At 35.2% G+C, this 14,835-nt stretch overlaps 1 protein-coding gene across 4 annotated transcripts in view; it reads left to right on the top strand.

Moving 5' to 3' along the window:
• Positions 1-14,835, top strand: part of BRD1 (bromodomain containing 1) — a 60,757-nt gene that overhangs the window by 23,529 nt on the left and 22,393 nt on the right. For 2 of the 4 annotated variants that reach the window (XM_038154868.1, XM_038154871.1), the window contains exons 4-8: positions 133-264; positions 3,347-3,475; positions 4,410-4,722; positions 5,494-5,754; positions 8,930-9,418. In XM_038154868.1, the coding sequence (XP_038010796.1) occupies positions 133-264; positions 3,347-3,475; positions 4,410-4,722; positions 5,494-5,754; positions 8,930-9,418 (1,324 nt within the window). The remainder of the gene's footprint in view (positions 1-132; positions 265-3,346; positions 3,476-4,409; positions 4,723-5,493; positions 5,755-8,929; positions 9,419-14,835) is intronic. The other 2 variants (XM_038154869.1, XM_038154870.1) reach the window with 2 other exon arrangements.

Below are 14,835 nucleotides of genomic sequence, written 5' to 3'. Positions count from 1 at the left end.
TGAGCAAGTGCCATAACTTGCTCACAGTAGATTCTCCTTTCAAGTGCATACGTTTTGTAGTTGTATAGAACTGTCTTATAAAAAGAGATATGCATTTTTCTTTTCATGAAAATGTTTTGATTCTTTTCTTAGAGAGAAGATGATGAAGAAATGCAAGCCTTAAAAGAAAAATTGAAGTACTGGCAAAGGCTGCGCCATGATCTTGAAAGAGCACGTTTATTGATAGAACTTATACGTAAGCGTGAAAAATTAAAAAGAGAACAGGTAAATGGAGCACCTTTTAATTTGGTGAAGCTTTTCTGAAGGAAAGATAATTTAAGTATTCTCACAGTTTTTTCAATAGGACAGCTGTTTTTTAATCCTTACATAGGGTCAAGTAATATATGTACATGCTATGCACTCAAACTATTTAAAATACATAAAATTTTTATAGAATGGCTTGGGTTGAAAGGAGGGATTAAGGATTATATAGTCCAACCCCTCTTCAATAAACAGGAACATCTTCAACTAGATCAGGTTGTTCAAAGCCCTGTTCAATCTAACCTTTAATTTTTCCAGGAGTAAGGCATCTACCACCTCCCTGGGCAACCTGTTGTTCCAGTGCTTCATCCTCATTGTAAAAAATTTCTTCCTTATATGTAGTATGAATCTACCCTCTTTTAGTTTAAAAGTGTTACCCCTTGTCCTGTCACTACAGGCCCTACTAATCAGTTTGTCCCCATCGTACTCATAAACCTCCTTTAAGTACTGAGAGGCTGCAATAAAGTCTCATTTGGGCCCTCTCTTCTCCATGATGAGCAACCCCATTTGTCTCAGCCATTTCTCTCTTCTGAAGAGAGCTGCAGTCTGATCATGTTTGTGGCCCTCCTCCAGACTCACTCCAACAGCTTTATGCCTTATGATGGGGGCTGCAGAGCTGAATGCAGCAGGCCAGCTGGGGCCAAACAAGGGCAAAGTAGAGGGACAGAATCACCTCTCTCCACCTGCTGGCCACATTTCTTTCAATCCAGCCCTGGATGCAGTTGACTATCTGGGCTGCAAGCGTGCTCTGCTGGCTCATATTGAGGTTTTCATGCACCCTAAAGTTCTTGAGAGGTCTGGAGCTGTTCATCCCTCAGCTGGTACTGATATCTGGGGTTGCCCCAACCCAGGTGCAGGAGGACCTGGAATTCGACCTTGTTGAACCCCATGAGATTCCCATGGGGCCCACTTATTGAGTTTGTCTGTGTCTGGGTGGGATCCTGTCCTTCAGGTGTGTCAACTGCACGATTCATCTTGGTGTCATCTGCAGATTTGTTGAAGGTGCACTTTGGTTTTACGTCATTGATGAAAATACTAATTACTGCTGGTCCCAGTACAGACCCCTGAGGGACACCACTCATTACTGATCTCCATCCAGAGTCCAAGCCATTGATCACTGCTCTCTGCATGCAGCCATCCAGCCAGTTCCTCACCTGTGGAGCAGTCCACCCATGGAATCCATCTCTCTTCAATTTAGAGAGAAGGATGTTGTTGAGGACCATGTCAGAGGCCTTAGAGAAGTCCAGATGGATGACATCTTCCCTTGTCTGCTTAAAAGAGTTACTACATCATAGAAGGCCACTAGGCTGGTTCGACCACTAGGTTGGTTAGACCACTAGGTTAGTTAGGCAGGACTTGCTCTTGGTAAGGCTGTGCTGGCTGTGCTGAATCATCTCTTTATGCCCCACATCGAAGCTTTGCCCTGTGAAGTTATCCATAATGCACTCCAGGAGTCTCCTACAGCTCATCATGCTACTTTTCCAGATGTCAGAATGGTTGAAGTCCTCAGGACAGGAGCCTGCAAAAGCAGTGCCTATCTGTAGCTGAAGCAAGAAGGCTTTGTCAGTAGGCTCCCCTAGATCTGAAATAAATGCCAACCACAGGGTTCCTTCTCTCGCCTTGGTGCCTAAGCTTTCAACCTGCTCATGGCTTTCCTTGAGACAACTCCTTACAGTATATTAATTTCTCAATGTAGAAGACAACTCCACTGCCCCTTGGTATGCTCTTGGTACTTTCTGACCAGCTTCTGACCATCCATAGTCACACTTCAGTCATGGGATTCATCCCATCAAATTTCAGTAATGGAAATTAGGGTGTAGCTCTACCAGCACTGTGACCTCCAGCTCCTTCTGTTTGTTGCCCATGCTGTGTGCATTGGTATAGAGAAATTATTTAACAAGACATTTGCTTAGACTTGGAAAAATGATTGGTTTCTGAAGAACTGTATAAGATCTGATCTATTCAGGTTTCTCAATACGTGTCCATATACTTAGTAGCACTTTTACCCTTCTGTCACGAAAAAAGCAAAAATAAAACCTGCATCTAAAGTCCTACAGCATTCTACAGTTAACATTGCCAAGAGAAAATAATTGAGGAAGTGATAATGCAGAAAGATAAAATCTCACATGAAAACTGAACACAAAATGTTTGCACTTAAAAGTTTTTAACGGTCCTTATTTGTAAAAGCACCATTTCATTTTTACTTTTGCAAACTGTGAACATTCATTGCAAGCTAATATAATTTGTCCTTCTGGAGTGCTTTTTGGAATTCTATGCATCATTCACATGTATTCACGTGTCACTTGCTTTACACATGTGTTTATATGCGTGTACTTGATGTATGTGTGTTTGCTTGTACTTTATTTACATGTATATATCATATATATGTACATACATCTTTAATATTTCATTAAGAATTTACTTTAACCATAGCAAAACTGTTTCATTGTTGATAACTCTTAAGACAGCTTGAGATTTAAGCTACAGAGGAATTGAAATAGTGTCAAAAAAAAAATCAGAAGGATATTGAAGTATTTGAAGATGTTGATTCTGTTTTTTGAAATAATTTTCTTGGAATTTATGTAGAACATTGTCTTTTCAATTACTTTTTGCTTTGGTCTTACGTAGCCTGTAAATCAGATTCTCTTTTTAAACTTCGAACATAGCAGTACAACTGAAATTTATTTTGAAACATTACCTTTAAATTCTTACTATTTTCACATTGTTGGTGAATTGTCAAGCTGTTACTATGTAGCATCTTTTAAGAAAATTCATTTAAGAGTGGAACAAAATTCTTACCTATAAAATATAAATTTAAGTTCTGGGAAGCTGGAGTTGAAGGAATGAGAATGTTTTTTTTTCCTTACAAAATCATTAGCTGAAAACCTATGTCAGATAAATGCCAACTGATGGTACTGAAAGTAGTACTGAGCTCATTTACTTAAATTTATTTATATTTTATGTTACCTAAAATACTACACTGTTGCTGCTAAACATACGGTATGTTAATGGAAACTGCTCAGTTGGATAACTGTTACTTCTTTAGGTCAAGCTTGAGCAGGTTACCATGGAACTTCAGCTTATTCCATTCACTGTACTTCTGCGGTCGGTTCTGGATCAGCTGCAGGAAAAGGATTCTGCTCGTATATTTGCTCAGCCAGTGAACCTTAAAGAGGTATGTTTGCAGCTGTGCTTCCTGATGTTTACATGTGGCTTGGTGGCACTTAAGGACAGGAAACAAGTCATTATGTGCAGAGTTAGAAGCAGTGTTAGCTTTTAATCTTCATTCTGATAATTAACATTATGAGTTATAGTCTACTGCTGTGAAAGCCTTAATATGCTTATATACCAAATTAATTTCTGGGAAATATGTGCATGGAAATACCCCATTCTTGTATAGAATGTTGGGTACATACTAATACTTTTCAGTAAGAGGATTTTGGTAAAGCAAATTCGAAGGCTATCAAAAATTGCAATGCAGATACTGTGTTGTTACTTGAAGGTGAAACTAGACAGACTCAGAGTATACATGTGTGCATTAGTGCATATACTGCATACACATCTATTTATTATATGTAGAATCATTAAGGTTGAAAAAGACCACCAAGATCATCAAGTCCAGTGTTTGACCTAATACCAGTATGCTGACTAAACCATATCACAAAGTGTCACACTTCCATGGATGGCCACTGCACCACTTCCCTGAGGAGCCTGTTCAATTCTTAACCACCCTTTCAGTGTAGAAATCTTTCCTAATATCCAACCCGAACTGCTCCTGGCACAACTTGAGGCCATTTTCTCTTGTCCTGTCACTAGTTGCCTGAAAGTAGGAGTACATAAAACCACAGAATTCCCAAAAAAAAGTAGTTTCAGTGTCTCTTGGTAGAGCTCAAACTTGTTACCCAAGATGCAGAATATTGTAATATGTAAACTTCTGTTGGCATGAAAATGTTTGCAATATCTAGATGTGCAATTCAAAGTTACATCTTTAATTTCTTGTATTGAGGTGTTACAAGATATGTTTAAAAAGTGGATCAGTTACTAACTGATGTTACTTTGTCTGTAATAAGACAATTTTACCCATTTGTATTTTAAATATTTGTTCAAAGGTTCCAGACTATTTGGATCATATTAAACATCCTATGGATTTCTCTACCATGCGGAAACGGTTAGAAGCTCAAGGCTATAAAAACCTCACTGAGTTTGAAGAAGACTTCAATCTGATCATAGATAACTGTATGAAATACAATGCAAAGGATACAATATTTTATAGAGCTGCAGTGCGGTTAAGAGACCAAGGAGGTGTAGTTCTCAGGCAAGCCAGGCGAGATGCTGAAGGAATTGGTTATAACAATGAAACTGGAATGCACTTACCAGAACGGCCTAAGCTTGAGTCACCCCAGCCTTTCTCTTGGGAAGATGGTAAGATGTTTTTCAATTTGTTTGGAAAGCTGCATTTTTCATTGCATGCAGCATGTATGTTCCGTACAGATGTTTAGGATTATTGCTGTCCAGTTTGATAACTAGATTCTCCACCCCCCATTAAAAACATTGCTTGAAAGAGTCTGGTGTTTCTATTCTACCAGATCTGTCATAAGACATCAGTGCTATCTGGATTCTGATTTTGGCAGTGTCAGAGCTTAATTTAACAATTTACATGGAAAAGGTTTTTAAGTTGAGTGCTTTCTTTCACATGATCATATATGCTTGTAAGGCATGGAAAATTAATACCAGTATTTATAAACTTCAGCACATTCCTGAGTAACCTACTTAAAAATTGAACACATTTGTAATACTACGAATTCATTTCTTTTTTGACATACACATGAGTTTTCTAAAGCTTGGCAGTGGAGAATAATTAACACATTTCTTTTATAACCATAATTTTGCCCTTTTCTTTAACAAGAAGGAATTAATCTGTTATAGTGGGAAGGATTAATTATGTCTTCCTTCTGACCTTTTGTTTCTTTGCTCTACTACTTAGTTTTTTTGATCAAAATGCCAGTTAAGAAAAATAGTAAATTTATAGTAGGAATTAATTTCATTATTTCTGACTATAATCTAAATAGGTTTTTGACAGTATTTTTTATTTTGGCATGCCAATTCAGTTTTTTTCCTGTTGTTGGTATTACTATTCTGAGAGTATTCTGGGAAATGCTAACACATTTTCAATTGTACGTGTTTTGACTTCAGTGGATAGGTTACTGAATCCTGCAAACAGAGCACATATGACCTTGGAAGAACAGCTGAGAGAGCTGCTAGAAAAACTTGATCTCACCTGTGCAATGAAATCCAGTGGGTCAAGGAGCAAAAGAGCAAAGCTGTTAAAGAAAGAAATCAGCATTATTCGCAACAAACTCAGTCAGCAGCACAACCAAGCTCCTCAGATAGAGTCAGGTATTGGAAGTTTCGAGGAAGAAAGTGCAGCATTAGAGCAAGATGGAGAAGAAGAAGGTAAGATTGTAAACCAGGTTTAAATGAGTACTGTTCTGAACCACTTCAGTCAGGTGCTGTGATGTGAGTAATAGTGTGAATTAAAGTACTTGTTAAACTAATATTAAATTTAAAATACTGTTTTTAAAATTAAAGTAGTAGTTTGAAAATATGAAAATAGCTGCCTAATCACAACAAATATTTTAAGAGTAGAATGATCTTCTTAAGAAAACCTCCCTCCATTACTTTTCATGGTAGCAAGGCTTAAAAACTTAGGTGTTAAAAAATGACAGTGCAAACAATCTCAGATGAAAAGCAGTTGGAAATGCCTGAGTGGAAAATATCTTTTTACTTTTGGAAATACACTTACATGTCAAAATATGTATTAGGGATCATGTGAGCCTAGGTCAATGGTAATGAGGACTCTGGCTGTTGTACTGTGTTTGTGGCCTTTTTTATTCACTACTCCAGACTCTAGGGAGGAGGGTGGGTAGGCTTTGGGGTTATTTATTTGTTTATCTATTTTAAAATAAACTAACTTCTGATAAGACTTAACAAATTTCATGTTGTAGAATCAAGTCAGCCACATCTGCCTAGCTCTTCCCCTTTTGCTTCTCTTCCTCCTCAAAACATTTGTCTCAGAACTGTGTCTACTCTTGGCTAATTGCTATTGATTTCAATGAGAGCAGTATGCTGGAAGGACTGACTTAATATTTTAATTAAATATAGTATTTGCATTTTTAGATTTTAAATTTAGTTTCTGAGGTTTTTATTGCTCATTTTTAAATGATGGAAAGAAAATCTGTCACTCATATAAGAATTCTATTGACTTTGTTTCATGATTAGCTGTAAGGAACTAAACTTTTTCTTTAGGAGAGTTAAGAGATGTGTTTCATTTTTGAATAAGTGTCTTGAATTGGAGGAGGAAAGAGCTCAAGGGAAAGTGGAAGCATGGTAATAAATAAAATAATCTCTATTTGTTGTGGCTTGATGCTATCAAAATTTTTGGAAGGTGAAGTCAATTAAATGATTGTCCTTAACTGCCATTCAAACAGCAACTTAGTGTTTAGTTCCAAACAGAACTTGCTGGAGATTTGAGCATTGATAGAAAAAGTGTACATGAATCAGCACATTATCTTGTTCTGAGGCTTTTAAGTGTTCTCAAAATGTTTAATGGTTTGTTTTTTTTAAATTTGGGTATTTTTTTAATCTTCAAGGGATGATGGTATTAAAGACAGTTCTTTAGGAATGTGGGGTTTGGCATCTAATGAATCCACAACCTTTTTTTTTATTTGTAGATTAACATTTTGATGCCACAGCCTTTCACTTAAGCCGTTTTTTGTGAAAAAAGTAGTCCAAAGTGAACAGTAGTGGTTTTCTTATATTTACAGTAGGCTTTTTAAATAAAACATGATGAAAGGCACAATCCAGGTTTGATTGGTATGGTTGTTTTGGTTCTGATCTAGTGGAGAGTAATAATTAGTTCAAATTTCAGTTCTTAAATGGAAGGTACATAGAGGAGTAAAGAAAACAAATTGCCCAAAAAAAAAAAAAGAAAAATCCTATGCCCAGGATCTCTACAGAAGCTGACTTCAGTAGAACTCTGAATTACCCCCTTGCAATTCTGTGTCCAGTCTTTGATCATGCGACAAATACAGTACCAGAATAACCCCGTGAAATACAGGTTTTATTTCTAAATAATTCTCAAGTGGTTTTATGTTCTTTAATCTTTCAGTGAATATTTTCTAATTAGTTATAAGAAAATCAGAATTTGTTCACAAAGGACATCACCGTGGAGATTTTGAAGTACAGGATTTTTTAATGGCTGATAGTTTAAATAGCTTAGTGCTTGTTTGACTGTACATTCCATTGTACAGTCTTCCTGAAATACTAGTTACCAATTCTAATACCTGTGTGCCTGCAAATGACGTAAGCACAGTCACACTGTATTTTAAAAACAGGTATTTTTATTATGAACTATGCTATAGTTTCATTAAACCTTAAACAACAGGGTAAAGATTTTTTTTTACACTTAGAAATTATTGATTTCCAAGTAAATATTGCTGGGCCAAAACCAAACAAAATGAACTTAAACACTTTGGGGTTTTACACCTTTCTTCAGGTGGCATAGAAAATTTAACTAAGTTTAAATATTTTATGTGATAGCATAAATAGTGCATTAGTATTATATAGTTACTCTAGAATAAGTATTTCCTTTCTTGTATTTTGAAAGATTCTTTTGGAAGCTAGAAAGATTTTAACATCTTTTTGAGTTGATAATTATGGGCTAGGACATCCTTCTATTTGTATTAGGGAATGCTGCAATAGTAGAATGTTTATTTTCTTTCCCATTACTTGTGCTGAAAAACTGAAACTACTGTTGTACACTCACTGTCATATCTCTATTGTCTTTTCCCAGCATGGATTTAGTAGAATTGAGTGGGACATGATCATACTAAAAAATACTAAAGTGTGGGGGAGAAAAATGATAGAGGGTGGTTTTTCTGATTTCTCATATCAAACCTGCATTATCAAGTGTGTTATTTTTCAGCTAGTGGCTAATCAAGCTGCAAGATATTGGGGGTGTTGAGTTTTTCTTCTCCATTTTTATTACTTTTTCATAGATAAAACTTCTGGTCACAACTGTAAAAAGGTTTTACAAATCATGCCCTTGTGTAGATTTTGTAACACATTTTAGTTCACTCAAGTAGAACAGGTTACAAGTACTTTTTTTTAATGGTTAGCTAATAAAATTTTTCATAGGCAGGTAAGGTGAATATTGATAAGGTGAAAAAGATAAAAACGTATGTTACAAAAAATTTTACTTGAATGGCAGTATAATTGCATTTAACAGATAATCGTCCACCACCCCAACTTCCTAATGAAAAAATAGATTTTGTAGTTTTTAGTTGATGAAACTAACATAACTGCATGAGAAGAAGCAAGTATTTATCCAGGTATAAATTGTTAACACCAACTATAGACGTCTTCTTTTCTACCCCTGTTACATTCCCAGTATAAAAGTAGGAACTACTAACTAGGACAGATTGTTGCTAGACAAGTTTTGGTTTTAAAATGTTATGCTTTGTTTCCAGACAACAATTTATTTGGTGGGCTGCACATTTATAGTGAGTTTTATAATAGACTTTATAACTACAGGTTTTCAAAAATCACACTCTATTTATAATTTTTTCAGGAGATAAATCTCCCCCTAAACTTGAACCATCAGATGCATTACCTCTTCCTTCAAACTTGGAGACTAATTCAGAACCACCAACCCTCAAACCAGTAGAACTCAATCCAGAGCAGAGTAAGCTTTACAAAAGAGTAAAATTTGATAATGAATTATATAGCACTTCCATTCAGAAAGAAATAAATGGACACACTCCAGAACACTTACTTGACAGTAATCTCAATGAGTCGACTGTTTCTGCTGTAGCTGAGTCATCAACTGATGTAAACAGACGTACATCCATTCTCTTCTGCAAATCGAAAAGTATAAGCCCCCAAAAGTCTGCAAAGAACACTGAAACCCAGCCAACTTCTCCACAGCTAGGGACCAAAACCTTTTTGTCTGTAGTCCTTCCAAGGTTGGAGACACTTCTGCACCCAAGGAAAAGATCAAGGAGTGCATGTGGAGATTCTGAGGTTGATGATGAGTCCCCTGTAAAGCGCTTGGATACAGGTAAATGTTTACGAAACTTATTTGAATGGATGCATCTGGAAAGTTAACATACCTGTTAGTTTTTACCTACATGTGATTGTTAATCTTCAGATTTTAGCACTTGAAACAGCTTGTCCTCACAGTTGAGTAGTTACAATTTAGAAAATTATTATTCATATTTGTGTTGGCCCTTGACAATTAGACTTACTGAACCAAGTTTGGGTTCTTCAGTTTCATGATGCAGTTTTTAACACACGTATGGGCGTATATGAAACCTGTAGGAAAGATGAATTGACTGCTTTTTTGCAAATTCCCTGTTAAAATTACATGGAAACTTGACATGTGATGCCAAAACTAGAAGGCTTGTAAGCAGGCTGTTAAAATTACATGGAAACTTGACATGTGATGCCAAAACTAGAAGGCTTGTAAGCAGGAGCATGAAAAATACTTGTGCCATGTATGATTTCATTTTGCTGAGTGTTACTCCAAGCATGTTTTTACATTATGAAACTGATGACTGTGTATGAGGCACTTTGTATATCCATGTACTTTACAGAAGTGTTAAAACCCCAACATATAATGACACTTCATATGGTTTTCTTTTTAGTCTATGCACTTTCAGTCGAGTTGAAGGTGAGAATATGCTCTTAATGAGACTTCCCTAAAGGATATTTGAAAGAAAATGTTATCTTGATACATTAGTGCAGAACAAAAAGCTCAAGACATTAATTATATCTCTCAAGACATTAATTATATCTTCTCTTAGCACACCATAGTTCTTTTTATTTGAGAAGTTCATATAAAACCTTTGAGGAAGAAAAGCAGCGTGAGGAAATTACTTATGGATATTTCCTAATGTCATCCATGGCCATTGCTATGACTTTTATATTACATTTGAAATAAATACTCTGTTTGATTGTCTCTTATGTTGGGAACCCTTAGCAGGTATGAAAACAGCATGTGGGGATTTGTCTCTTTCAATGAAAGAGATAGGAGTTTAATTTGAACATTAGGTGTGAAGATGTGCTCCAAAAGCTGGGGAGGGATGGGAAGGTATATTTTGGGGAAAAGGGAAGTGTTGTTGTTTTTAGGTTGTTTCTTTTTTGTTTGGTGGGAATTTTTTTGTTTTCAGTAACAGGATTTTTCAGGATGTGGGGCAGTGCGCTTTTTTAATTGGTTGGTTGGCTGGGGGTTTTTTGAATGATCAGGTGAGGACACTAATGATTCTAATGCTAGAGTCATAGTATGAGAAAATGTTATATGAGATACAGTGTGGGGAATTGTTTTTAATTTATTTTTTGGGGGTTTTGTTTGGTTTCCCTGTTTGGAAAGCCCCAACTTCCATTCATTTTCCTGACAGCTTGGAAAGAGCATGCAGGTTTGATCTGGTACTTTAGTTCTGAAGTAAGGACCAAGTGAAGGCAGTGTGATAATAGAAATTAGTTAATCTTTATTAATAATATAAAAACCTTGGTTTCCAAATATCTTAATTTGCCAGTGTATAACCTAGATAATTTCATTATGCACCTCTACATAGATTGCATTTTATTGTACACAGTGAATCATTTTGTGCTAGATCACATTGGGAATTAGTACTAATTCCTTGAAATTTTTGTGTTAAACGTTGTGAATTTTTTCTTTAGGGGAAGAAAAGGTTTTTATTTTGTAAGAAAACTGACTTCATTCTTAAAGAGAAAAGAAAGACAGCAATGAAACCAAAATCCACCAGATTTCTGAATACATTTAAATTTCAGCAGTTTTTCTTTCTACAGAGTTAGGTGTATGTAGAGCAAATATGCTTTTGATTTTCTTCAAAACTAGCAATCTAGTTACAGGAATAAAATCCTGTTAAAAGGTTTTTCTATTGTTAGTTTAAAACAAAATTACGTAGTCTTTTTCTGAAGCTAGTAGAGATATAAGGAGAATTAAATTCATGCAGAACTAATACTTAGGGGACATTTATAGTTAGAATTTGTACTTGTTCAGGAAGAGTGAATTGAAACAGTTTGGCCAATTAATAGTCACCTGAAAATGTTCTAGTTATTCTTTACCAGTATCTTGTGTTTTAAGCATAAGTGGTTCATACAGATGTGGCAGTTTATCAGATCTTATTCCTTTGATTAGTTTGCCTGTTTGCAAGAAAACATTTTGCTTTCACATAGGAAATTTTATTCCTCATGTTATTTTCAAATTTGTGTCTCTACACTAATTTAAGTAATTTGCAGTTGGCAGCTATCTTGAGCTATAGTTCAGCAGGAAACCAGCACAAATGTCAGATACTTACCAAGATTTAAAAACAGCTGAGATTTTTTTTGTGTATGCAGCTGGTATTGATTCATGTAGATGTCTGTGTTATGATAAAAATGCATTAGGTGATGTATACAGCAATACATTCTTTCTCTTTGTTTTGTTTTTTTTTTACAAAATTTAATCTCATGCTGTAGGTAAAAATGTTTTTATTCAGTAGAATCCAGCAGAGCTTTTTCTTCCAAAGCAATCCAGTCATAGGAAAAGACATGCAACAGGCTTCTTGTGTGCATTGACATAAGTTATCAGCTTTGGGAAAATCCCTGCAGTTGAAAATGAATTATTGTTGCACAGTTTTCTTTGAAGGGTGTGAATATTAACTAACCTTTAAGTTTACTGAATACAGAAAAAATAATGAAAAAGAACCACTTAATATGCCAAGGATTGAAATTTTTGAGTGGTCGAGAGCTGCACTCTCATATGTCACATATTTTTTCTTTCTTACCTATTCATAGCCAGTATGAGGGTTTTTGACATTATTTAAGGATGTCTTGTTTCTGTCCTTACTCTTCAATCTCTTCAGTGTTTGCCCCTTTCCTGTGACTCCTGTATTCTTACATGACAAAGTTAAAGGAAGACTCTAAAGTTTATTTAGTTGAGAAACCACACCTACCTGGCTGTTTCATTATTCTTATAGATTGCTTTTATTGTGCTCTCTTGAGTTACATTTGGGGTTGATGTTTTTCCAGTTATTTTCAAGAAAGACACATATAGAATCCCCTGCCACACTTCTTTGTAAGTGTGGTGTCCCACATGCCGTTGTTTTTCATACATAAGATTACTGAAATGCCAGCTCTTTTTCAGAAATAAGGGACTATTGAACGATATGAGTTAGCCTTCAAAGAGAGCTGAAAGCAGTTCATTTCAATACTGTGACCTTTCATATGTGAATCTTTAAAATATATGAAGCAGGAGTGTAGTGTAATCTTAAATTTAAATTTTCTAATGTTCCACTAGGGCGTTATCACAGAGTACATCTGTCTTTGTAGTTGCTGTGTAGAAATTGACAGCTGCATAGTAGAGATGTTTAAAAATTTCCTATACATATTTGATGTATTTTGGGTTTGCTTCACATGGTATCTAGCAAAGATTTCCAAAAGAAGATTGTTCATTTACCTAGGAAATTTTGGTGACATCAAAGATTGATGTATGATTCTTGAAGGTTGAGCATGTGAAATCTTAACTGCAACAAGTTTAATGACCTTTTCAAAACACCCATTGTATACTTACCTTGCTCTTTTGTTACAAAGATGAATCATTTTTATTAAGGAAATATTTTGTGCAGTTATTACATCAGAGAAAAATGAAACTAATTAATGGATAGAAGGTGGATTTTACTGACCATTAAAAATCTGCCTGTATCAGTTGTGTATTAGTAAGATAGCAGATGGAACAAATTATTATAAAGGTTTCAAGAAACCTTTTTGAACATTGTAAAATGCTAGATTATGATCAGATGAAATTTGCCTGTGTACTTGGTGTTATTAGTCATCTCTAAGGTTTTGTAAATTTAGGTTTTATAATTTATAGTTGCTGTTATAGTACTCTCTATTTTAATTAGAAACCATAGAATCAGGATTTCAGATAGTGATTATTATAGTGCAGTATGTTGTGTTTCTATTATTTATTGTTCAAATGCAGTAATAGAAAATTTCAGTGAAGTATGTAATTTAGTTCGTATTTTCACTTCCAACTACACAGATTTTCTCAAGGTACTGAAACACATGTAAAGAAGAATTTGGATCACTGAAGTAGAATATTTACATAGTAAAAAGCACAGAGCGAGGGAATTTATAATTTCTTAATATATACTTCACATACAGTTATCAGTATACAACAAAGATTCCTTATTAAATCTCTTAGTAAATGTTGGGCTGACTTTGTTTCTGCTCAGCTACTAGAAAATGATGGCAAGTAACCTGCATATGAATTCCATTTGCATTTGATAGAATTTAATATTGTAGTGAGGACCACTGTTACTTAATTTGACATGATAAGGGTAGACATTGTGTCTGGAGTGAAATGGAACACAGTTCATTTTTTAAATTCTTGAGTAGTTGATTTCTAATGAATCCTTGCCTCTCTGGAACACAGTCCAATAGGGCTAAAAGTCAGGCTTCATATGCACAGCATTCATTAGCATTCACTAAATGGAGGAAGTGAAAGTAAAACATGCATATCTAAGAAACTTATGTCTTCGAAATAAAGAAGAAAACTAAAATAAAGGTTCCTTAGTGAAAAAAAGCCCCAAATTGGTATTATTTCTCTTGTGGTTAGCATTGACAGGAGTGACAGTACATGTGTGTTTATATCTATATATACATAATTGATATTCATGAATCAAGTGCAACAATTTGACTAAATCTATCAGATCCACAGTCCTGATCTGTTGTATTGAAATGCATAATGATTGTTTCATGTGAAGTCTGATTTGAAATTTAATTATTTGAGTGCTTAGTGGTATCCAGGAACTTTAGCTGCCTGACTCCGGGGGATTTGCAAACATAAAACATTTTAAGGGTTTATTTGCAAACAAACAAAGTATTAGAGATTGTGAGGAGATTACGGAGGCCTAAAAGGAATTATTCTCTGGATTGTTAAATTTGTCAGTGTAGAGACGTGGGGAGTACAGGAGTCTGACTGTTCAGTTGTCAGGATATGTTTGGTTAATTGGTCTTCTAGTAGGTTTATAGGCCACTGGGAAATGTAGGACCATTTGCTAAGAAAATAAAGCAAATTAAGGAAAGAAATTAGGAGGGAAAAAAAAAGAACCCCATTACATTTCTTAATTTCTTTTTGGCCCACTCAAACTTTAGACAGGAGTTCTGCCAGGCCTATGAAAATTTCTGCCAATTTAATATCTGGGAGCATTTTGAGAGATAGGGGAGGGTTTTTATAATACACATAGAATAAAATAAGTGCATAAGGCAGAAAGACGGGGTAGGAAGCTACTTTATGCCAGTCAGCACTCACAATGTGTTTTAAGAACATAAACGTTCCTTTTGGTTTTATTTCATATAAATAATCATAGTATTAATTTCCTGAGGGTGAAAAATCCTTTTCCTATTTCTTGATTTATGCTATTAAAATAGGGGGGATTTTGAGCAACATAGTTAAGAGTGGGGGGGGGT

Source organism: Motacilla alba, chromosome 1A (assembly GCF_015832195.1).
Source record: "Motacilla alba alba isolate MOTALB_02 chromosome 1A, Motacilla_alba_V1.0_pri, whole genome shotgun sequence".
Classification (NCBI taxonomy): Eukaryota; Metazoa; Chordata; class Aves; order Passeriformes; family Motacillidae; genus Motacilla; species Motacilla alba.
Note: the sequence above shows the minus strand (reverse complement) of the source record. Positions and strands in the feature narration are given on the sequence as shown.